At 35.3% G+C, this 21,121-nt stretch overlaps 5 protein-coding genes and 1 non-coding gene across 8 annotated transcripts; 3 read left to right on the top strand and 3 right to left on the bottom strand.

Annotated features, from left to right (window-relative positions):
- The first annotated feature begins 153 nt into the window (after nucleotides 1-153).
- Nucleotides 154-6,467, top strand: DCTN1-p150 (dynactin subunit 1). The gene is made up of 11 exons (XM_066406339.1): nucleotides 154-461; nucleotides 557-687; nucleotides 1,302-1,485; nucleotides 1,550-3,025; nucleotides 3,080-3,406; nucleotides 3,463-3,703; nucleotides 4,166-4,362; nucleotides 4,417-4,828; nucleotides 4,880-5,121; nucleotides 5,228-5,461; nucleotides 5,520-6,467. Exons 1-11 carry the CDS (start codon nucleotides 294-296, stop codon nucleotides 5,655-5,657), a joined length of 3,750 nt encoding a protein of 1,249 aa, XP_066262436.1. The 5' UTR covers nucleotides 154-293; the 3' UTR covers nucleotides 5,658-6,467.
- A 3,777-nt stretch (nucleotides 6,468-10,244) lies between these two features.
- Nucleotides 10,245-13,378, bottom strand: LOC136419837 (uncharacterized). Its single transcript, XM_066406408.1, has 4 exons — nucleotides 12,921-13,378; nucleotides 11,302-11,533; nucleotides 10,644-10,778; nucleotides 10,245-10,541 (listed from the first exon to the last, which is right to left on the bottom strand). The coding sequence occupies exons 1-4, from the start codon at nucleotides 13,095-13,097 to the stop codon at nucleotides 10,333-10,335; spliced, it is 753 nt and encodes a 250-aa protein (XP_066262505.1). The 5' UTR covers nucleotides 13,098-13,378; the 3' UTR covers nucleotides 10,245-10,332.
- A 748-nt stretch (nucleotides 13,379-14,126) lies between these two features.
- Nucleotides 14,127-15,549, top strand: LOC136419836 (uncharacterized). 3 transcript variants are annotated; one of them, XM_066406406.1, is made up of 6 exons: nucleotides 14,265-14,358; nucleotides 14,422-14,594; nucleotides 14,663-14,827; nucleotides 14,880-15,028; nucleotides 15,085-15,271; nucleotides 15,328-15,548. In XM_066406406.1, exons 2-6 carry the CDS (start codon nucleotides 14,482-14,484, stop codon nucleotides 15,488-15,490), a joined length of 777 nt encoding a protein of 258 aa, XP_066262503.1. In that variant the 5' UTR covers nucleotides 14,265-14,358; nucleotides 14,422-14,481; the 3' UTR covers nucleotides 15,491-15,548. The 3 variants fall into 3 exon arrangements, with proteins under 3 accessions (XP_066262504.1, XP_066262502.1, XP_066262503.1); XM_066406407.1 differs by having other exon boundaries at nucleotides 14,127-14,594; nucleotides 14,672-14,827; nucleotides 15,328-15,549; XM_066406405.1 differs by having other exon boundaries at nucleotides 14,128-14,594.
- Nucleotides 15,550-15,903: 354 nt separating this feature from the next.
- sro (SDR family oxidoreductase shroud) lies at nucleotides 15,904-18,184 on the bottom strand. Its single transcript, XM_066406390.1, has 5 exons — nucleotides 17,763-18,184; nucleotides 17,385-17,594; nucleotides 17,143-17,295; nucleotides 16,928-17,080; nucleotides 15,904-16,703 (listed from the first exon to the last, which is right to left on the bottom strand). The coding sequence occupies exons 1-5, from the start codon at nucleotides 18,007-18,009 to the stop codon at nucleotides 16,318-16,320; spliced, it is 1,149 nt and encodes a 382-aa protein (XP_066262487.1). The 5' UTR covers nucleotides 18,010-18,184; the 3' UTR covers nucleotides 15,904-16,317.
- A 1,380-nt stretch (nucleotides 18,185-19,564) lies between these two features.
- On the top strand, nucleotides 19,565-19,636 carry TRNAG-UCC (transfer RNA glycine (anticodon UCC)). Its single transcript has one exon. It is a non-coding gene; the product is annotated as a tRNA-Gly (tRNA).
- A 112-nt stretch (nucleotides 19,637-19,748) lies between these two features.
- Nucleotides 19,749-20,994, bottom strand: mRpL11 (mitochondrial ribosomal protein L11). Its single transcript, XM_066406422.1, has 4 exons — nucleotides 20,804-20,994; nucleotides 20,176-20,368; nucleotides 19,995-20,115; nucleotides 19,749-19,945 (listed from the first exon to the last, which is right to left on the bottom strand). The coding sequence occupies exons 1-4, from the start codon at nucleotides 20,936-20,938 to the stop codon at nucleotides 19,807-19,809; spliced, it is 588 nt and encodes a 195-aa protein (XP_066262519.1). The 5' UTR covers nucleotides 20,939-20,994; the 3' UTR covers nucleotides 19,749-19,806.
- Between the last annotated feature and the right edge of the window lie 127 nt (nucleotides 20,995-21,121).

The raw sequence follows: 21,121 nt of genomic DNA, 5'->3' as shown, positions 1-21,121 counted from the left end.
GTAACTTCAATATTTAATAAAATCGATACCGAGACCAGCTTTACGGATCGTTGTATTCTGGGGCTAATGGAGTGGAGTGGTGCAGTATAAGACAACAGTTGTTTTTGACATGACCATCGCAACTAGCATTGACTGTAATGTCAACTCCACTGTTTGTGATTAATTTTTTTTTTAATCCTTGACCAAATTTTCAAATCAAAACTCGGATTTTAAACTTAACATGTAAAATTCTCGATTCAGTACGTAAAAAATAAAGACAAGATTTTTGTTTTACGTTAAATTATAACATATTGATGGCCGATTCAATAAAAGTTGGCCAAAGGGTCATCGTTAAGAAAGTTCATGGGGTTGTTGCTTTCATTGGGAAAACAAACTTCGCTCCTGGAAAGTGGATTGGGGTGATCCTTGATGAAGCCAAAGGGAAGAACGACGGTACCGTGCAAGAAGTTGAGTACTTCAAGGTAGGATCCCATTAGCAAGTTTAATTATTATAGTGTCTCACATTATCAAAGTATTTAAAATGGCAATCATATCACATCTCATGTATTCTTGAAAGTGTGACCCAAACCATGGAACATTTGTGAGGGAAAACCAAATTCAACCACTTGACGAAGATGGCAAACCTATACCTGTTGCAAAGTTCTCCGAAAGACCACCATCAAAGATTGCCATGTCTAGGACTTCCACGTGAGTATTCTTACAAATTTCAAATAATTGCATTAAATCAAGCATTAAACTGAAGTTGAATCTTAAGAAAATTAGTAGTAACTGCTTAACTAATCAAGACTATCAATCTGTTCGTTGCGGCTTAAAGTCCAGGACAAACAACTCAACCTGTTAAGTAAGAGTTTGATTTAGGATGAATTAATTTAGTCTTAATTCTATTTTTATTGCTACCTGAAGCACAATTGGAATGAAACCTCAACCTACCCCGTAAGTGTCCATTTCATTATAAAATTGAATTATATTATTATTTACTATCCATTTATTGGCATTTTTTTAAACCAAATTTTATTTCCCCACTTTTCTCACATCAATCTTAAGAGTCCGACATAGGACATCCAAAGGATTTACATCATTGTCAGCATCCAGGTAGTAAAGGAATGCAAAAAAATTCAAAACAAAAAGGCTTGTTGCATGTGTAAACAAATGTTTTGAAACCCTGTTGTGCATACATACCCAAGTATTAAGTAGTGGTATTCCAACATATCCAGTACCTAATTTAATGAAAGTATTAGCTTCTTTGTGTGTCCTATCTATTGCCTCTGCAGCATTTTTAACACTAAAATTGAATGCTTTAGCTCTAGAATGTCTCTGGCAAGCCAATCATTGGCTAGCAGTCGTCAATCTTTGGCTGGGAGCAGGCAGTCATTAGCTGGCAGTATAAGTCATTTGGCATCTCCAGCTGTAGAAAAGCCCCCTGAAGGCACAACCAGTGGGTCTGCCAATGAGCCACAGACACCTAAAAGGGCCTCATTTGTTGAAGTAACTCTAAATCTAATTTATAAAAGAAACAAAGAAGAAAGTTGCCAAAAAACACATTTTTCAGACTGGCTTTGTGGAAACTCTTAAGCCACAATTCACTCCTGGAGCCATGCTGGCTGCACCCACTCCTATAACGTCGGTGGAAGACAAATTAAATGTGCTGCAATTACAGCAGGAACTGGAGAATCGAAATGTTCAGCTAAAAGATCTGAATGAAAAAATTGAGACGTTGAAAATTAGGCGTCAGGAAGACAAGGAAAAGTTAAAAGATTATGACAAGCTCAAGATACAGTGGGAGCAGTTAATTGAATTTAAATCGAAAATTATGGAAGCGCAAAATAGTCTTCAAAAGGAACTGCAGCGCGCTAAACAGGAGGCCAAAGAGGCGGGGGAAGCCCGGGCAGCACATATCGAAGAAGTGGCGGATTTGTCTGAAGCCGTCGAAATGGCGACGCTGGACAAGGAAATGGCAGAAGAGAAGGCCGAAGTCTTGCAAGCTGAACTAGAGGCGTGTAAAGAAAAACTAGATGAAGTTACTTTGGATTTGCAAATATTAAAATCCGAAATGGAGGAAAGAGCTTTAGGAGCTTCAGGAGGAGATCAGCAAGGAATTTCTACGTTCGAAGTTAATCAGCTGCAGCAGCAAAATGCCAGGCTGAGAGAGACCTTAGTCAGGTTAAGAGATCTCTCTGCTCATGACAAACACGAATACCAAAAGCTCCTTAAGGACATTGACCAGAAGAAATCCGAAATTACCGAGCTAGGCAAAACAAAGGAGAAATTAAGTGCCAAAGTAGAAGCCATGGAACTGCAAATATCCGATCTACAAGAGCAGGTAGACGCCGCACTTGGAGCCGAAGAAATGGTGGTCATCCTAGGAGAGCAAAAACTAACCTTGGAAGAGAAAGTTGAGCAGTTGCAAGAAGAGGTATCCGAACTGGAGGCGCTTCAGGACATGAACGACCAATTGGTGGAGAGCAATGCAGAACTAGAGGCAGATTTACGTGAAGAGTTGGATATGTCAATGGCAGCCACCTGTGAAGCAGTCCGGCAAAGGGACGCCGCTCTGGAAACAATCGCTGACCGGGAGGCGACTATTAAAAACTTTAGGACTTTGGTACAGCAGTTGCAGGAACAGTCTCTGAATTTGCAACAGCAACTCGAAAAAGAAAGCAGCAAGCCGGTGAAATCGTTACCGGAAATCGTCGATTTCAAGAAAATGTTTATCGAAACCAAAGCTCACACCAAAGCAATCGATTTGGAGCTACGTCGGTTGGATGTGCAACAATTGCAGCAACACATCAAGTATCTGAGTGCTTACATGCCCGATTCCTTTATGAGCAGAGGCGGGGATCACGACGCTGTATTGGTGCTGTTACTTATTCCCAGGATGATCCTCAAGACAGAAATTCTTTTGGGGCAAATTAAGGATAAGTTTCCGGTACCGGAGAAAATCGACAGGGCTGCAGTCGTAAAAGGTCATCAAGTGGACCAATACTCTTTTAGATGCAGGATGAGCTATTACATTTATGCTTTGCAGGTTGTTAATGTCCTTTATCAAGAGTTCGGAGTAATTATTTTAGAGTTTATCTAGAGTGTGCTACGCCAGTATTATTATACGCTGCAGACATGCAAACCTGAGGCTCTCCTCAAAGTGGGCGGAACTTACCCGGAAATGGCCGCTCAAGAGAAAGCAGTCGATGGATTTGTGGAGATGGTTAAGCGTGACCAATTAGATGAAAACGCCTTCTTAGAGCCTTTGGAAAAGTGTTTTAATTACTTCAATACCTTGTACCCTGCTCTTTTAGGAGCGGAAGAAAAGCTCAATCAGAGCCAGCTGGTTTCTGACCACATCAAACTGTTGTCCAGCGCTGTGGATGGATTTAGCTGCGATGCCAGTGTGGTCAGGTGTCTTTCGCAAGTACAAAATATGCATTTTTTAAGTCCCAAGACATGGTTGAATTTGAGATTTTTCAGAGTGCTAACGTTGGAGATATTTGTCTATTAGCCCAACATATGATAACAACGGCAGAACATTTGCAGCAACTGTTAAAGCAGGCAAAAAGGCGCCTTCCTACGGATTCCAACATTACTAATTTGTGTTTAGGAAAAGATTTGTTGGAGAATCTCAGTCATTGCTTCCAACATGTCGGGAAGGTATCGAAGACTGTACATGAAGTAGCCAAGAATGCCACTCAAGTGCTAGCCACAAGTGGGGGTAAGGTCTATCATTAGAATTTAGAGAAATCTAGAGAACTAGAAAATTGGTGTATATTAATGAGATTTTCCTTGAAAGCAATTTTTAAAATTATATTTGCCATTATCAAACTGTGAATGCATTAATAATGTATTAACCTTAGAATAATGCCTGTCAGTTTTTCCTCCATATACGGTTTTTTCAGGTCATCTATAACCTGTTTGTATAAGTTTCATTGCAAGCATAATTCTATGCTAGTTTTCTCAGTAATTTTTCTTCACAATAATGTCAAGAACTCTTAAATTTGCATTTTGTTAACTTGTGATCAACTGTCCATATTTTTTTTCCAACGGGCATACAGTAGAGTTGCCGCACTTACATAACTAGCACTCAGCTTCGCATTTTTCACTCGATGTAAGATCAACAACCATTTATTGTAATAACTTTGCAAATTGGAAGATTTCGTTATTGTCAATTTTTTAGAAAACGAGAAAGGCCTCTCTGAAGATAAGCTCAAAGACATCGCCATGACAGCCTCAGACAGAGTTTATGAGCAGGACGACTTAGGCCCAGTGCAAAGTGTCAAACACTCCCTGTCACTTCTTGTAAATCAAATCACAAACCTATCGAAATCTCTTCAGGACAACGAATTGCAGTTCACTTCTAGCAAAGATGATAAAGTAAGACCAACCCTCTACCCTCTCAATAGGGCAACAGTAGTTTATATTTATTAGACGACTCCACCAATTCAACTAAGAGCCGAAAGCGTGAAAAGAGAACTAGAGCAAACCAAAACCTTGACCAGCAAGCTGGAAAACAAGGAATCCGATATCAAAGAACTGAAGAAGCTGCTTAAGGAGAAACAGGAGCAGCTCTCAGAAATGACCATTCGTAAAGAGTTGGCGGAGAAGAAATTAGGCAACGTTAACAAAGACTACGAGTTAACAATCGAAAAGCTGCAACGGAAACTCGAGGAGGCGCACAACAACTACAAGAAGAAGGAAAAGGAATTCGAGGAGACTTTGGATCATTTGCAAACAGATATCGACTCTCTGGAGAATGAGAAAGGCGAGATGAAGGAAAAGATGAAGTTACTGGCCCGGAAGGTGCAGATGGAGGCTTCCACTATATCGCGAAGCTTGTCGGGTAAACTTTCACCCAGATTGGCAGTGTCAGCGATTTAAAAATGAATTCTAGGTTCTTCATCCATGCAATCTCTGGGACCGACAATGCCAGCAGTTGTCCGCGATTCGCCAATGCTCTTGCAGGAGATTGACAATTTACGCAAATTGTTCCATCACGAGATGAACGAACGTATTAAGCTGCAGTCCCAGCACTTGAAGAAGCAACTGGATAGCATGACCCCTCTCCCATCGTTTAAGAATTCGCGAGATGAGGTCATCGAAGAGTTGTTTAAAGAGGGAGCGGCGTTGAAACAAGTGAGAGGTTCTTTTTTGTCTTTTGAGGACTTCTCTGTTTTATATTGATATTTAGTCAAAGCTCTCAATTACAGAAGTTGTGTTGTTGCAAAATGTTTATTTTCAGGAAATTCTAATGTATATGGCCAAACCGATTATTCCGTCTATGCGTAACGTGAAACCTGCCGACGTTCAAGAAGCCTGGGCACGACATTTCGCCCAAGATGCAGACAAAAAAGCGGCTTTCAAAATGCGGGCCGAGCAATTCCAGGCTAAAGTGGTCCAAGAAGTGGTAAAACGAAAGCACGGCGGCAGGATCCAAGCTGATTTCAATGTGTTCCCCACTAAGGAGATGGTCAAGGTATTGTGTAGAAAAAAGATGTTTTCAGATAGTTATAATTTTATGGCTGTATTCAAAGGCCATGAAGGAGACGGATCCAGTGGATGTTGGCTTTATTAAAATCCCTCTACACTTGAGCGACGAGGCAGTACCAAGGTTAGTAAATTTGGAGCTGGATTTCGTTAATTTGCAGAAAGTATTGACTGCGCTTCATTGAGTGTCCTCAGCCTCCGTAGGCTTAACTAAATTTTTATTTGAATAGAAAATTTATGTTCTGCAAGAAATAGTTTAAGTGTTGAATTTTTAACGTTTACGCAGAAGTGATACAATGAATACGATGTGAGTAATAAAGTTACAAAATGGAAATGTGCAAGGAGAGGTTTGAGTTTATTTCGTTGGTTGCAATTGATTATTATAAATAGATAGATAGATGGATAGAGAATTAAATCGAGTATAAATAGACATAAAATAAGGCAGTTGATTATATAAATTAAAAATGAAAAAGCAGCCGTACTTATGCATGTGCAGAACGTGATTTCATCGTTACTCTGTCCCAAAATAGGTGTACTGTTTATTAATTTATTCTACAATATGTCCCCGGATAGGGTTAACAAGAGGAGAAAGTATCTTATTGTTCATTTTATAAGAAAAATGTATTCTTCATGAAAGTTTTTGTTTGTTCAAAAAACGGTTGAATCAGTTCTTACCGTTTCAAATTTCCTTTTTGTTACAGAGAAATATCGAAAAATAGATCTATTTAGTTGAAAAATTTTATAAATTCCAAAAATCAATTTGTGTTTTCATAGCAACCATAATCAGAATTTTATTTATTGAATTTTTATTACAATAATTAAACAAAAAAGAGGAAACTACAATTAAATACTTCTGCGTACTGCTAAAAACTACAAACTTATACTAAATTCTTTATGTGATACTACTTCTCTTTATTCTAATTTATATTACCGTTTGCTTTATTGTTAATATGAGTGTTTGCATTATTAATATACGTATTGCTTTTCTATAAAAATGTTTTTTACTATTAAAATCGAGCCCTGTGGATGTCATGGACTATACATTATGAACATTTTTGGGTCAAATAATCGAAATTGTCCGATTCGAGTTTTGGCTCCAGCATATCAAAGCTGTATCGTACGCCTACTATGAAACCCAATGCCAGTGAAATCAGGGCTCTCGATTTTCACTTTTTTTTGTGTAAAATTGCTATGATCGCCACTGTCTTCGCGAAGTCAAAATCGGTCGGTATAATTTTTTAGATCTAAGGTATCTCATAAAAAAATGAAATAATATGCACTTAATTCAAAAATTTGGTCTTCGGCAAATCAGTGGCGTACACCACAATTTTGTCCTAAAAATAATTATTGAAAATTGAGTGCTCCGATTATGGCAAGATTGGGTTCCGCAGTAGGCGTACAACGCAGCTTTGATATGCCGCGATCACAACTCGAATCGGAGAATTTCGATTTTTGGGTCCAAAAAATATTATGGACTATATATCATGAAAATTTTTAGGCCGAAAAATCGAAATTATCTAATTCGAATTTTGACCGTGGCATATCAAAGTAATATCACACATCTACTGCGGAAACAAGTCTTGTTGAAATTGAGGCACCTCAAATTTCATTTAATTTTTTATGTGAAATTGTCATGTGCGCCACTGGCTTGTCGAAAACTAAAGTATGGTAAAAATTATAAAGGTTTGACACAAAAAATTTCAGTTACTCTGGTTTCAAAAATCGGAACATAAACGTTGTCGTTCAGCAATAGCCAAGTTAATTACTTTTTTCTAAAATTAATGCTCAAGAGTATGATATATTAGGAACAGCAGTGTTTCGGTTACTCGTGACAAAATTTACGAGTACAAAAGAAAAAAACTATTATGTGGGTAGTCCTCATTTGTATTGTGGGTTGCCTGAAACTTAATTTGATTCTATATATATATATATGCCATTATGCCAAATATCCTTCTGTAATTTCCTATCGTGCCATCTAGCGGTGAGTAGCCAAATCAAGTGCTGTACGAGAGAAAGAACTTTGTCCCCGTTTAGCAGCTAGTGCTGTGTGTAGTGTTTAGGTGGCGTCATCAGTCAAAGAAAACCGAAGTGACGTCACAAACGACGGCAAATTGATGAATTTTTCTGTACTTTTTTCCACCTCTAAGAACAGAGGCTCAATAATAAAAATAATTAATATTTTTTGAGATAATCAATAAGAAAAGCCACCCCGAGTACACTCTTAGAACCTTCGATGCCAAAGAATAGTGTGAGCAAGGCTTTTTCATTCGAACTTTTTCGTTGATTTCCGATGGCGGAAATGGAGATGAAAACATTCAATTAAAACTAAGATAATATATATGAAACTACTGAGCTAGTTTCTTGAAAAAAATTTTCACCTTGTGACACTAACCAAAAGGGCTGTGATCCTGGCTCGAAATACAATCTGGTTGCTCACGAGTAAATACCTAATTTATTTAAGATATTTCGTTTAGCTTCTTCCTAACCATAAATAGCCCATAAAATTCATATTTATATAGGTCCACTCGCGGCTAAATTTTTTAATAATTATACACTTTATTTAATCCCATCAGTTAATTAGAACACACACATCGTCTGGTAAAATGAAAGTTCGACTCCATAAGCTGTAAATCTATTCTGACTCAACCTGTTTTAGTTTCTATTGTTGGATTCCCGCCAAAGATTACTGAAAAATTTGCGGTTTTTGCGACAGACAACGTATTTATACTCCCGCATCTATTTATGAACATTTAATAGGACGTTCTAATTAGTAAAACTACGCACAGTGGAAGTCCAACTATTTTACTTGTATTTATTTACATTTTGAGAATTATAAAATCGAACACTCAATTCATTTGCATATACCAATCCATCAATTTGCCTTAATAAACAACTAAAATATTTTATTTCCACGATAAATTAAGCAAGATCAATTGAAAACTACGTCATAACACTCTACTTCGAGGAATATCGTCTGAAAATTACCATTTTCTGGGCATTAGTACATTTTGAAATTTAATATGTTTAATATTTGCGAGTATGACTCACATTGTATGAACAATCAACGTAGACAAAACCATTTTCTCGCCAGGTTTTCAGAATTTCCAGGTTTTCCAAGCGCGTGAATGAGCTTTGCTGAAATTCCTGTCAGTTGGATATCGCATTTTCCTCTGTTTAGAGCATTCGAACAACAGGTGCATAATTACCAAGTCTAAATATAGATTAAATTCAATTTTCTGGAATCTATAGTAAAAATACTTTATTTTTCTTTTAATTTGGATGTAAAATGACAGTGGTATTGTTGTTTCACAATGATGTGCTGTGATTTGATATTGTATTAAGTAGGTGAAAATGCAAAGAATTTTGAGTGTCGAAGCCAGTAGGAACGTAAATCAACCTAGTTCGGAATTTGTTACTAAACGATTTTGTTGGAGTTTCTTACTCACAGTGGCTTTTTTCGCTATTCTGGGAGGTGAGTACACTTGTATATAAAATATTTAATAATATTAAATTCAAAATGTATGAGTTTGTCTTCAGCCTAGTCAAGCCATTTTGTCTCCAAAACCCCGTATAATTATGTTGTGACGAAAGAAATAAAATTAACATTTGTTCCTAAACTCTTGATTAACGACTAATAACTAAAAAAATATTGAAGTAGGGAGAACCTATTAAACCATCCAATGCATCGCTGATACCATTAATATAATTCAATCAACGGAATTAAGTAACTCCTTTCTTACAGGTTTTCTCTTAGGGAAATTCATATCCGACCGAACGATAGATGACATGAAACGAGAAGTTAACGATATCTCTAGAAAAGTAGAAATTCTCAATAAAAATCTCCAAGCATCATTTCTCAACGGCCTCAATATGAGTGTTAGTCATGAGTATCCGTTCCTACAATGCAACTTTGTCCTGGTAGGAAGCAATAAGTCTGGACATCTAAGATCTGCCGTGTATTTGGAAAATTTAATTGAATGCTTTAATAATGGTTGATAAATGTCTTACCTCAAGGTTTTGTGATAAAATGCCTTTTAAAGGTTTCTAAAGAAAGCTCTGCGATAGTGTGATTTAGATTATTTGTTTTAAAGTAATTGTTATGTAAGTAGGAATTATGGTAAGTAGTTTATTGATTGAATGATGTAACATAAGTTGTTGTATCTGTCTGTGTATGTGGAACTTGACTAACTTTTATAGATAAATATAAAATGACTCAAAAGTATTCTCATATAGCATTAGTTCATATTTAGGTATCAAGTAGATGTCCGTAGTTTACATGTTAATCCTCGATTAGTGTGCATGCATTAACTATATAAGTTTATCATAATACATACATAGATATTTTAATAAACTTCTTTGGGTATACGTTCTCCACCATCTCATTAAGAATCTCTTGGGTTGTGGCATCTATACAGATAAGTTTTAAATTGACCTAGTTCTTACCTTATCTGCCTGTTACTATCTCTCCTTTCGATGGAAATACATAGTTCCACCAAAGTGCTAGAGTAATATAGAATAACGAAATTTCTTCAGGCAAGTAGTTTGTATGGTCCCTGAAACAATATTAGGTACTATGCTGACTGGAATAGGTATAAACAGGCATTAAAAAAATATATATATTTAGGTATTGTAGTCGTCATTTTCTTCCATAGTAATTTAAACTACTGGAAATGAATTAATTAAATTTTTAAAAATCTTTCACAAAAACATAATTAATCAATTTTCCTCCCACGTGACAAAATAATACAAGTAATCTAGAATGAAGAGTGAATAAGTAAAGCGAATAACAGATTTATACATATATATAAACACATTAAAATTAAGTGAATAACAAAAATATAGTTAACAAATCACAATATTTTACCCTATATTGAAGGTATCCAAGGAACGTTTAATGAAATAGTATACAGTTTCGTGATTAAGTCTGCATCTAGCATAAATGGCAGTACAATTTTTATCCTCAATACCATTTATAATTGCTTCTTTAAACAAAGGGTTTAATGCATATTCCTGGATCCACTTGCTATTAGCGAGACCGTCCAAGATTTTTTCGGAACTGGACCCTTTGCCTATGAATAAATAAGAAATTAAAAATACATTAAAAGCTCAAATCAATTAATTTAAAAAAATTAAAAATATGTATACCCCTATTTTATTTATTTATTAATTACCTCTAGTTACATTTTGTGTCGACTTTTTCACCATCCAACAAGCAAATCTCTGAGAACACGAAGTGAGGTCTATGTTATTTTCCAGTAATGATGTGTCGATTGCATTCAAATAATTCCATAATCGGGAGTCTTCACCTAAAAGCAGCATAAGAACACGAACAAAAATTAGCTTGCCATTAGGTTGAATTTATTTAATTTTGAATTAATCTTAGAAAAGTCTCAGAATCGAGAAGGAGAGAGTAGAAAACATATTTTGTTTCAAATTTATTCCCCTATCATTTTGGTACCTATAATGGTCTACTCACAATAAAGTGTAAGCGACGGGTATTTCGTATGCAAAATATTAACGTCGCCAATTTAGCAAGAACTGATGCTAATAACTCTCAGATTCATTTCACATAATACTATAAGAAGAAATTCACTGTCGTATAGACAATAATGAATTTTTTAAGAATGCCAAAGTATACGAAAGTCTGGTTTAGCAAAACAAATTCCAATTTGATGCTCGAGTTTGATGAAAAATACTATACAAAGAAATCCAAAAAAATTTCATAACATTGTTCAGGATTTTTAGCGATTGCGTTCAGATACAGTGGACTTACCTAACATTCGACTTACCAACAAAGGTGTGTCAAAAAATTTTTAAAATTTTACTTACTTTTCTGCGCCCCTATACGACCATACATAATATTCAAAGGATTCTCCGCCGGTACGAGCCCTTTTTTATTGAAGAACATCAGAATCACTGGGAGAGCTACAGCTGCCCCAAATATAATAACTCCGGCGAGTAATATTGCTCCTACATTGAAATTAACCAGAGAAGTCTTAGCCATGTCCATCGACCGTTTGATGGGCAGGGTGAGGAATGGTACATTGAAGTCTAAGTCGAGCTGGAAAAAATTATTACCTAAGTGAAGTTATGATTAACGTCTATTACCGTTCTTTTTTTCAGAAAGGAATAGTTAGCGGCACACCACAGGAGTTAGGGAGGTTAAAAGGGTATCCCACCCTCAAAACCAACAAGAAATTCGGCGACTTAATCTAATCTTTAGCAATCAATCGATATGAACATACCCTCACCGCTCCCTCATCATTGAAACTAATTAGCTTGTTCTGTTTCAAATTAAGAATTTCCCTGGAGACTCCATCAGGAATAGCACTATCATTACCTCTACCACACTTTCCTTTTACTACACGAACACACTGCATATTATCGATCATATTTGCCAAAATTAAAACTGATATTAAATTAAAGTTGTTTCTCATTTTCTCATAAATTTTCTTTGACCGAAAATTCGAACTAAACCAACTTTTCACTACGCATTTATTAACATTTGTGCTGCAATAATAGGGAGTCTTTAAAAGTAGATTAAGTGAGCAGTCTACCGACTCCGTCGGTAGATTTTAATACGTAACTATGTTACATAAAAGGCTGTAACTGTCTGCTTTTTTCTTTGTTTGTATTGAAAGGACTTCCATGGACCTCGAGTCGTAGTAAAAGCGTTGAAAAGTCTTAAACATTTCTCTGTAAATGGTTTTCTATCTTATACTAACTCACACCCTCTGTTAGGATTTATGGAGATAGGCATATGACACCCTAGTCGACGTTGTAACATTGCCATCCGTCATAGATCGTTTTTTGTTTATTGTATTTTTGTTTTTGCCCCCTTTCTTAGGTAGTTAGCTAAGAGCCCTCGTGTCGATAGCGGTTCGTTACTCGTTTTATTTCCTAATTCACATAAGCTACTCGTTTTTCTCGATATTGCTTTAACACGTATCGGCACCAAGAAACTTAGCTACAGTTAGAAAGGTTGTTAGCTATTTATGCGAGAGCTATTTAATGCCTCTGAGATTGCAACCTCAGGATAGTGCGAACGTCATTATCCAGTCCAGGTTGGTGTCCATTTTGTAAATTCTCTAATTCCGGTAAGGTCTTGGAAACACATCTGGTCACTTCGATCCGGAACCATACAATTTTTTGGTCTTTCTGTCCGGACCCACCGTTTACCCCTGAGCCAATTTTCTTCGCGTTTTAAATGCCGTAGCGACGTCGCCTTTTTTAACGAAGCGCATTTTTCCATTCGCACAAGAAATGGCAAATTTTGACTTTGGCACGCCACCGCTTCGGAACCCTTTGCCCGAGCGACCTTAAAAGGGGTGCGTTGCAAAGACCGAACATTCCTCCGTAAACAGCTTTGAACCCCAAAGGAACTTGCACCTCTCACGTTCGGAGAGCGACTAGGATACTATATTAGGTAATAAGTTTGACGTACATACCTGCAAATCTCCATCTGCATTGAAATTTATTAACCTAGAATGCCGAACACCGTAAGCCTTGGTTGAACCACTGTTTAAAGTTAAATAGGAACCCGTAATATTGCTGCAACATACTTCACTTGAAATTGCAATTATTAACAATGCACTATAATAACGATGATATTTCAACACACTCATAATTTTATGTTGAGTTAACGTCTGGACTTCCGTTTTAACACTTAGGACTATGTCGACACTTTATGCAAACATTCAGTGCAGATACATTACTTTTAAATAAGTATTAAGCCATTAAGACACTGATTAAAAGTAAATTAGTAACCTGCACGACAGTTCTGTAAAAAAATAGCGACTACCGACAATAGGTCCCATATTATCACAAATTAACGGAAACTACCTGCACACGAAAATGTCTCATTTTAGAGACTCGAGAAATGCTTTCGCTTTTGCGGAACAATTAGGTAATGGACAATGAAATTTCTCTTCTGTCTTAGAGACAATCTTACCTACGTAGTTATTAGGAGAAGGATGGTCGAAAACAGAATTACATTTCATACGGTAAAAGTTTTGACACTAATAGATGCTACTTTGACTTGCGTGTCGTAAAGTGCTACTTTCATCTCGTAAAGACGTGCGGTAAAGCCGCACACCCGTAGGAAATATATAAAATAGGAACCTACACCTTTAACAAAGCCATTAGTGCACTTATTCTTTACTCTTCGTTTTACAAACTTGAATTCGTACGCCAATGTGCGTCTTACGAAAATTATATATTAATGCACTAATATCACCCTGAATATGGTAAAGTTCAAATTAGTTTCATGTCTGATCTTGGTAAATCTTCGTCAACGATTTTTAAGATCTAACCTGAGGATAGAAGTGGAAATCAGTCCATGACCGTAACGACATAGAACAAAGAGGTGGAGTTCGAAATGAAACTTCGTAGAGATTTTAAGATATATTTAAAAATATTCGTATAAGTATTTAACACATTTATTATATTTGAATTTTCTACAAAAATTATAATTTTCAAAGTCTTCTCTTTCTATATCTTTACCTATCACTGAGATATCCTATGATGAAAACAAAATCTGCGTACTTATTTACATAATTGATATGTAGGTTCTACATGTTGAAGCTCTTTATCTAAAAAGATCCTAAGACAGTATAAACGTTTATGTATAACATCTGAAGTCGAATAATGGATTGACGGAAAATGGTTTTCAAAACTATCTACGTATTTCCTTTCAAGAAGTCTACAAAGAACAATATGTCATTAACCAAGAACGATTTTCTAAAAATTAAATAACGACAATTCCGATTACATCTTCATGTTTCTTTGTCATGAAACTTATTGAAGCTTGGGGTATATTGTTTTAAAGTTAATTATCAAATACAATATTCGAATGGTGGTTCCTGCGACTCATCATGTAATAATCGTGTAATGCATTGTTTGGGTGCAGCAACCTGTAAAAAATACCTCATATAAAACAATTTGTTATAGTTGCAAACTTTGTCAGTGATAAAATTACACTCCATAGTGTCATAGTGCCTCTAAAGAAAAATGTTTATTAGATTTTCATTAAATATGGGAATATACAATTTTCTATTATTACTTTTATTAGGGTTCCTTTCAAACGTTGCTGGATCTCCTAAAAAATACGATGCAGAAGATGCGTAAGTTGCTTCTTAGAAAACCTATATACCTGTTTATATCTACATACATATATTCTCATTGATTTCAGGGGTTTCAGCCCGAGTCACAGATATTACGAATCAGACTTGTCCTATCAAAAAGGATACAAAAATAAAACGTACATTCCCCAAAATCCTATAGCTGAGGGTAAAAAAGACATAGAACCGAAAGAATCCCGATTTGGAGCCATCTCTTACGGACCTTCCGGAAACGGGTAAGGAATTATTATCTTCAAACAATAGCTATGCAGATGATAATGATTGCAGCTATGGAAACGGTAATGGAATGACCTATGGGACAATGAAGCTAGACGTTGGAGGAATAGCCTTAGGTGCTCTGATCGGCTTAGGGGCAATACTGATTATTCCAAAAATTGCTCAAATATTTGCTGGAGGTCATGAAGGTTATGCTAGGGGTAGAATTAATTTTTTTTATTGTAAGCACATGATTTTTCCCCTTTACGTTTTCTAGGGTTAGAAGGGGAGATGTCTACAGTAACTAATTTGCTATCACGAATCGACAATTCTTTAGCAGCAAACGACATCGACAGTACATCTTGCACTCAAAGAATAATATGCAACGTTGTTAACGATGCAGTCAAAAATACTAAAGCTGGAGAAGCTACGAGTGTAGATGAATTCGTGTTAACTTTCACCAAGTAAAACTTCAGAAAACTTCGTCCTTTTTTAAATTCACGGTTTGTTCTTCATTCAGGAATTCGTTATTTTCATACGCGACTGGCGGGACAGCGATAAAAGAGGCCATTGATATCGGAAGATCACAAGATGCCGATAAATGTGCTAGCACTTATACAAAATGCCCTCTGAATAAGGATAATGTAATGAAGGTTGTGTCTAGTTTAATACCTGTTAATTAACATTTGCATGTGTTACTATAGTGTTTGTCGTTTAGAAACTAGCAAACAATTTATTTATTTAAATAAAACTAAATTCTCACGAACTTTATGTTTTTGTCTCTGGCAAATCCAACTGTCTTTTAAGATCAGCGACGAAGTGAAAAACAAATTTTTTTCCATGCTACACAGGGCTATAAGACGTTGATAACATTCGACCCTCCGTATTGTTAACTACGGTTATATCGGAACTAGGCACCCCCTTGTTGGCCCCATTAGAATAATCTAATTCTTTTGTGGGAACGTTCTACTAAATTAAAAAATGTTTCAACTAAGAGAACTCATTTATTTTCAATACACCATTTACACAACCAAACGTTAGTTGAAACTCGAGTAAAAAAGGTACCTTATAAAGCATAACAGATCTATTGTTCAGAATTTATACGACTAATTCATTAGTCCGGATAGTTCGACTAGAATAATCCCTGATCTCATTTCAGTTTAAAACAGAACCAAATAATTTATATAACTTCTACATCATAACGTAAGGAACTTGTATGTATTTTATTTTAAGACAATTTAATGCCACAATAAATATAGAACATTAATGATCTAATCATATTTATATAAATCATTCACCATCAATTGTTCATATAACTAACGCATATTCATTTAACGCTACATGCTTTACTTTTTAAAGGTAGAACAATGTAAAAAAAAGCATCGTAATACGCACATATATAAATATTACAGATCTTACAGATGAAACAGTATTAAAGTTTCAAAGCGACATGTCATTACTTCCCCACCTTCTTCAAAAAGTTTTATCCTCTAAAACCCCCGTCGCATCTTCAATCGCCACCCAAATCCTCAAAATCATCTTCGCTTAAATTATCGCTCTTATATTCGGGCATTAACATAAATTTGGTCACAAAATAATCCCGCAGTTGCACTGGACTGAATTTGAATAAAAAGTGATAAAATTTGTACCTCAAAGGTTCGTGCTTGTAGACTGTATCCGGGTATTTGTCCAGTAGGGTATTTTCGAAAACCTTGAATAATTTCTCGTCCTGAATTTTATGAGGTTCAGGAGGGGGTGTTATGAAAGACAGATATATGTTGTAACGTTTAAAATAGTCGCTGTAAAATTGGTGTTGCTCTTCAGTAAAATTCTCGTGCATCTCTTGAACGTTTTGTAACTGGCGCCCCATAATGTTACTCTCTGTCGTGAATGAACCTGGAATTAAAAAATTATCAGGAAGGAATTATATTTTACGACTTAAATTAAAGTAAAATGGAATTTTATTAAGTTTGAGAGGAAGGTGAAATTGGAGAACCAGCTGTTTACCCACCTGTGCTGGAGCTCATATAGACGGTAATACTTCTGAAACTTTAAACAATCACATACACAACAAATACATACATACATACATACAATCACAATAATCAATAAAGCCTTACCTGGAATAAAACTAATCACCTGAACACCATATTTAGCCATTTCGATTCTAAGCCCATCGGTCCATGAACTTAATGCTGCCTTTGTGGCTCCATATACAGTAATGCCTGGTAGATTTGCCAGGGCACAATGGCTGGACACAGTAATAATTCGACCTAGTTAAAATTCTCATTTGACTGCACTCAATATTGAGTAATAAAGCTAATTCAAAACAAACCTTTATGTTGCCTCAGTAAATAACAGAAGGCATTGGTAAATTTTAAAGTCCCAAGAAGATTCACGTCTATTTGGTGTTTTATGAGTTTTTCAGTTTGCCATTCGAATTCTCCAAAAACCATTACACCCGCATTATTAATTAAAGCGTGAAGACCTTTAAAAGGATAAAATAATTCAATAGAAGTCCATGTCCTTCAATTCTTAGGTTGTACATAAATAGTAATCTTAGATATTTTTACTTACAATAGCCAGCATTTTTACTAAAGTAATGTTCCATAGTTTGTACTGCATTCTGAATACTTGTGCTGTCAGTAATATCAAGTTGAATTTGGATAATATATCCTCCATATAACCTTTTGATTTCATTAGATCCCTTTGAATCTAAACTTAAAAAAGTTGCTATCACAGTAAAGCCACATTCAGCTGCATGTTGGGCCAGGGAAAAGCCAAGACCTACAAAACTTATTAATCTGACCAGGGTCATTCAGATATATTTAATATATTTAATTGGTCTGGAGAAATATTATGCAAAGAAAATAGTGATTAACAATACCTTAAGTATGAGTTTATTTTAATTGAAATATGAAACAAATTTAAGCATAAAATAAAGCTGATAATTACCTGAATCACATCCAGTGATAATAACAACTTTCTTCTTGTTTGCTACAATCTTCTGCTTCTCCCGAGTAAATACAAAGGCCAGACAAGCAGCAGTTATCCCAACAACTGAGAAACACTTTATGGTTTGGTGTGACTGAAACCCATGTCGGAGAAGCACTCCCATTCCCAACAAACCCGCTCCAAGGGCGGTGTAGAGCTCATTCATTATTTCGAAACAAGCTTTTGCAGACTTTGAGAGAGAACCCATTATGTATTAAAGTATTTCTATAGATTTAAATTTCTAATGGCTCCAATGTCTGTTTAACCGGATTTTGTCCTCTTGTATCGTCGAATGCATAACAAATTTGTTGTTTGAAATCTCAGTTAAATTTGAATAAAAACTGATGACGCCGAAAACTTCATGTAGGAATTATGAGGATCTTAAAATTTTAAGTTAAATTGCTGTTAAATTCGTGTGTTTTGATATAAAACGTTCATTTTAAAAAAAAGTAAAACGTTGTGGTTAGGGGTGGCGAACATGCGCATAGATCGATATTTTTGAAACATCGACGCGTCGAATGCTCAAAATGGAGCATTCAACTTTCTTTTGTTTTTTTTTTTGTGGAAGTCTTATTGTTTTATTCTAGGTAGAACTTCGTGCCTTCTACAACGAATTATAGTGGAATAAATGCGTTTATACACCCTTCATTTCAGTATTCACGCACCCTAAAGTATGATTATATGACAAACAAATCATGCAAATCATTTTGTACTAAAAGCAAGTATTATAAATTTGATAACTCAGTTCACGTTTGCTGTTAATTCTACACATTCAAGCCGTAACTTGAACATCTTTAAATTTATGACTTTTTTTTCAATTTCTTCCTTCTACAACCAAATTACAAAACAATATGTTCTAAGGTCATTAGGAAATACTATTTTATGTAACGCGTGCGAAAATCCGAGTCATTACTTAAAAGTACACATTTTCTGACCATGTTCATAATTGTGACATTGTCGTTCTTGTGACATTTATCATAATTACGAATTAAATGAAAACACGTAGAAAAAGGAGGCGATTTATTCCTTGCAAAATCATAGTAGTTCAAATTTCATGTTTAAAATTCTAAATTAAAAATATTCCACTCCATACAATTCGCAAGTTGTCCAACAAGATTTATTCTCAGATAATTTTGCTCCTTTATGTTGGAATGTCCGTGCAAGATAATAGAAACCCACGTCCCTTTAACCCAGATATAAAATATGCAAAAAGTTTGGTGTGTTATCAGTGCAATTCTTCGTATTCAGACCTCTATCCCGCTTGTGATATCACAGTGTTTAAGCACTCTAAACAAGAAGAAAAAATCGAAAAAATGTTTGAGTGTCCACCAAATAAAAACTCCTTTTGTTACTTGGAAATTACCCAAAATGGAAGCCAAAGATTTACCCAACGAGGCTGTATGTATCAGAAAAATACTCAGGGAATTAGACTGAGAGATGGTTGCGTGCACTTGAAAGATAACCGGACTTTATGCTTTTGTAAAACGCATTTGTGTAACGAAGGTGTTAATCGTATTTTTACAATTTTTTTTGCACTTGTAGTTTTTTTTAATATTTATATATCTGTAAAATAAATTTAATATTTTAAATGAACGCCCAATTCTGTTAAACAAACAATTATTAGAATAATAGCATAATTAATAAGTAATCAACACGCTTGTAGAAAATTAACACGCAACACTTCAAATAAATCTTTTTCACTTTCATTTGAATTATTCCAAAGGCTTTAAAGATCTGCGGACTATCTGAAGTAAACACCAAGTGCGATGGTGGTGTAATGGTCAGCATAGTTGCCTTCCAAGCAGTTGATCCGGGTTCGATTCCCGGCCATCGCAGAACTTTTTTAATCCAAATATTCCTTTTGGAAGGAATATCTGACGCCATTTATATTAAATGAAGGGAAATAAAGGAACACTCCGTACTTTTTGTCATTACAAACAAATCTGATTATCAAGCCTAATTATTTATTCAATTCTAGACTAAAACATTTAAACAAAAATATAAATCAACCTGCTCGTAATAATTTGGCTTCTTTTTTTTCTTGCAGTTCTTTTTTCTGTTGTTCCACTATGACTGCCCTCTCTTTTAGGAATTCTCCATATTCTGTGGCATCTAAATCTTTTACAACTTCAATGCCACATGACCTGGAAGTTAAACAAATATCCCAACTGCTTTATATACTGCATGAAATACCTTGCTATTCCTACTACCATATTGCATATACGTTCCAAAGAGTAAATTTGCAAAGGAGGATCGCTACTTTTGATTTTTGCTATTTCATACACATGTTTAAGCGTCACTTTACCCGCTATTTCTATAAATTAATTAGAATGTATGTTCTTAAGGTGTTTTGTGCTCATTATCCAAAGGTCACCATTTCCATGCATTGCAGCTCTTTGGATACCAGCAGCTTGCTTTAAAAAGTAAACTACAGGGGGCTGATGGATAACTAGATTAAAACTTCTATCTGGATTTACAGTCATTCTTGTAGGTAGAGGAATTCCTGTTTTTATTTCTTTGGTTTTCTCATTAAACTCCTTACAAAAAGCTGCTATGTTAACTCCTCGCTGTAAATAGTAACAGAATCCAGACATTAAATATCTAATAAAAAATTCTGTAGATGTAAGAAGGTACTCCAGGTAGGAAATAATGTAATAAATTGGATGTTTTACTTTTTTGTGGGCAATTTCATAGCAGAAAACACTTCTTTATTGATGTACTACTAGTGGTTTTTGATATACAGCTACCAACCATTCATACATGATTTGGTACAATCTTGCTCATTTTTCAAACTTCTATCTTCTTGTTATTAATTAGTACTTTGGAAGAGAACAGTATATTGTCCTCAAACTATCTACCCCTCACAAGTGACAATGCATGTTGAATTGATGAAAAAAGACAAACCATTCAAATGAAGGATTGTTCTATTTCAAGGAGGATGTCTGGTCATCTAATGTAGATAACTAAATAGCACACTTATGCATATAACACCTCTACGTTACCTGGCCAAGCATAGGTCCTAAAGGAGGTCCTGCTGCTGCAAGGCCAGCAGGTATGTTTGTTACCATTTTTCCATGAACTACTTTATCAGTAACCACCTTTTTCATGGATTTCAATCTTGCAGCGGCTTTAGACATTTTTTAATTTTATTGGCGATTTTTTATTTTCAGTTTTAGAATTTTAATTGAATTGTCTGTATTTTGAACAAGTATTATTTAAAAATTATACTAATTATAGATTTAAGGTTAGAAGTTAAGTTAAATGGCGGTAGGCGTTTTCCTCATTATTAGAAGTTCATTGAGCGAACCAACAAGTGCCGG

Source organism: Euwallacea similis, chromosome 3 (genome assembly GCF_039881205.1).
Source record: "Euwallacea similis isolate ESF13 chromosome 3, ESF131.1, whole genome shotgun sequence".
NCBI classification, from domain to species: Eukaryota; Metazoa; Arthropoda; class Insecta; order Coleoptera; family Curculionidae; genus Euwallacea; species Euwallacea similis.
The sequence above is the reverse complement of the archived record's forward strand: the minus strand, read 5'-3'. Positions and strand labels throughout refer to the sequence as shown.

Excerpts from the sequence above, each read along its gene's own strand:
- sro (XM_066406390.1), bottom strand. The coding sequence starts at position 18,009 with ATGGGTTCTCTCTCAAAGTCTGCAAAAGCTTGTTTCGAAATAATGAAT. Across the intron at positions 17,595-17,762 it reads TATCACTGGATGTGATTCAG|GTCTTGGCTTTTCCCTGGCC; the intron begins GTAATTATCAGC and ends TAAGTTTTGTAG. Across the intron at positions 16,704-16,927 it reads GGTGATTAGTTTTATTCCAG|GTTCATTCACGACAGAGAGT; the intron begins GTAAGGCTTTAT and ends TTTTAATTCCAG.
- LOC136419837 (XM_066406408.1), bottom strand. The coding sequence starts at position 13,097 with ATGAGTGTGTTGAAATATCATCGTTATTATAGTGCATTGTTAATAATT. Across the intron at positions 10,779-11,301 it reads TCGTATAGGGGCGCAGAAAA|GTGAAGACTCCCGATTATGG; the intron begins GTAAGTAAAATT and ends TGCTGCTTTTAG. Across the intron at positions 10,542-10,643 it reads GACACAAAATGTAACTAGAG|GCAAAGGGTCCAGTTCCGAA; the intron begins GTAATTAATAAA and ends ATTTATTCATAG.
- mRpL11 (XM_066406422.1), bottom strand. The coding sequence starts at position 20,938 with ATGTCTAAAGCCGCTGCAAGATTGAAATCCATGAAAAAGGTGGTTACT. Across the intron at positions 20,369-20,803 it reads TAGGACCTATGCTTGGCCAG|CGAGGAGTTAACATAGCAGC; the intron begins GTAACGTAGAGG and ends TACTATTTACAG. Across the intron at positions 19,946-19,994 it reads ATGGTAGTAGGAATAGCAAG|GTCATGTGGCATTGAAGTTG; the intron begins GTATTTCATGCA and ends TTTAACTTCCAG.
- LOC136419836 (XM_066406405.1), top strand. The coding sequence starts at position 14,482 with ATGTTTATTAGATTTTCATTAAATATGGGAATATACAATTTTCTATTA. Across the intron at positions 14,595-14,662 it reads AAATACGATGCAGAAGATGC|GGGTTTCAGCCCGAGTCACA; the intron begins GTAAGTTGCTTC and ends CATTGATTTCAG. Across the intron at positions 15,029-15,084 it reads TCATGAAGGTTATGCTAGGG|GGTTAGAAGGGGAGATGTCT; the intron begins GTAGAATTAATT and ends TACGTTTTCTAG.
- DCTN1-p150 (XM_066406339.1), top strand. The coding sequence starts at position 294 with ATGGCCGATTCAATAAAAGTTGGCCAAAGGGTCATCGTTAAGAAAGTT. Across the intron at positions 462-556 it reads AAGAAGTTGAGTACTTCAAG|TGTGACCCAAACCATGGAAC; the intron begins GTAGGATCCCAT and ends TATTCTTGAAAG. Across the intron at positions 4,829-4,879 it reads TATATCGCGAAGCTTGTCGG|GTTCTTCATCCATGCAATCT; the intron begins GTAAACTTTCAC and ends AATGAATTCTAG.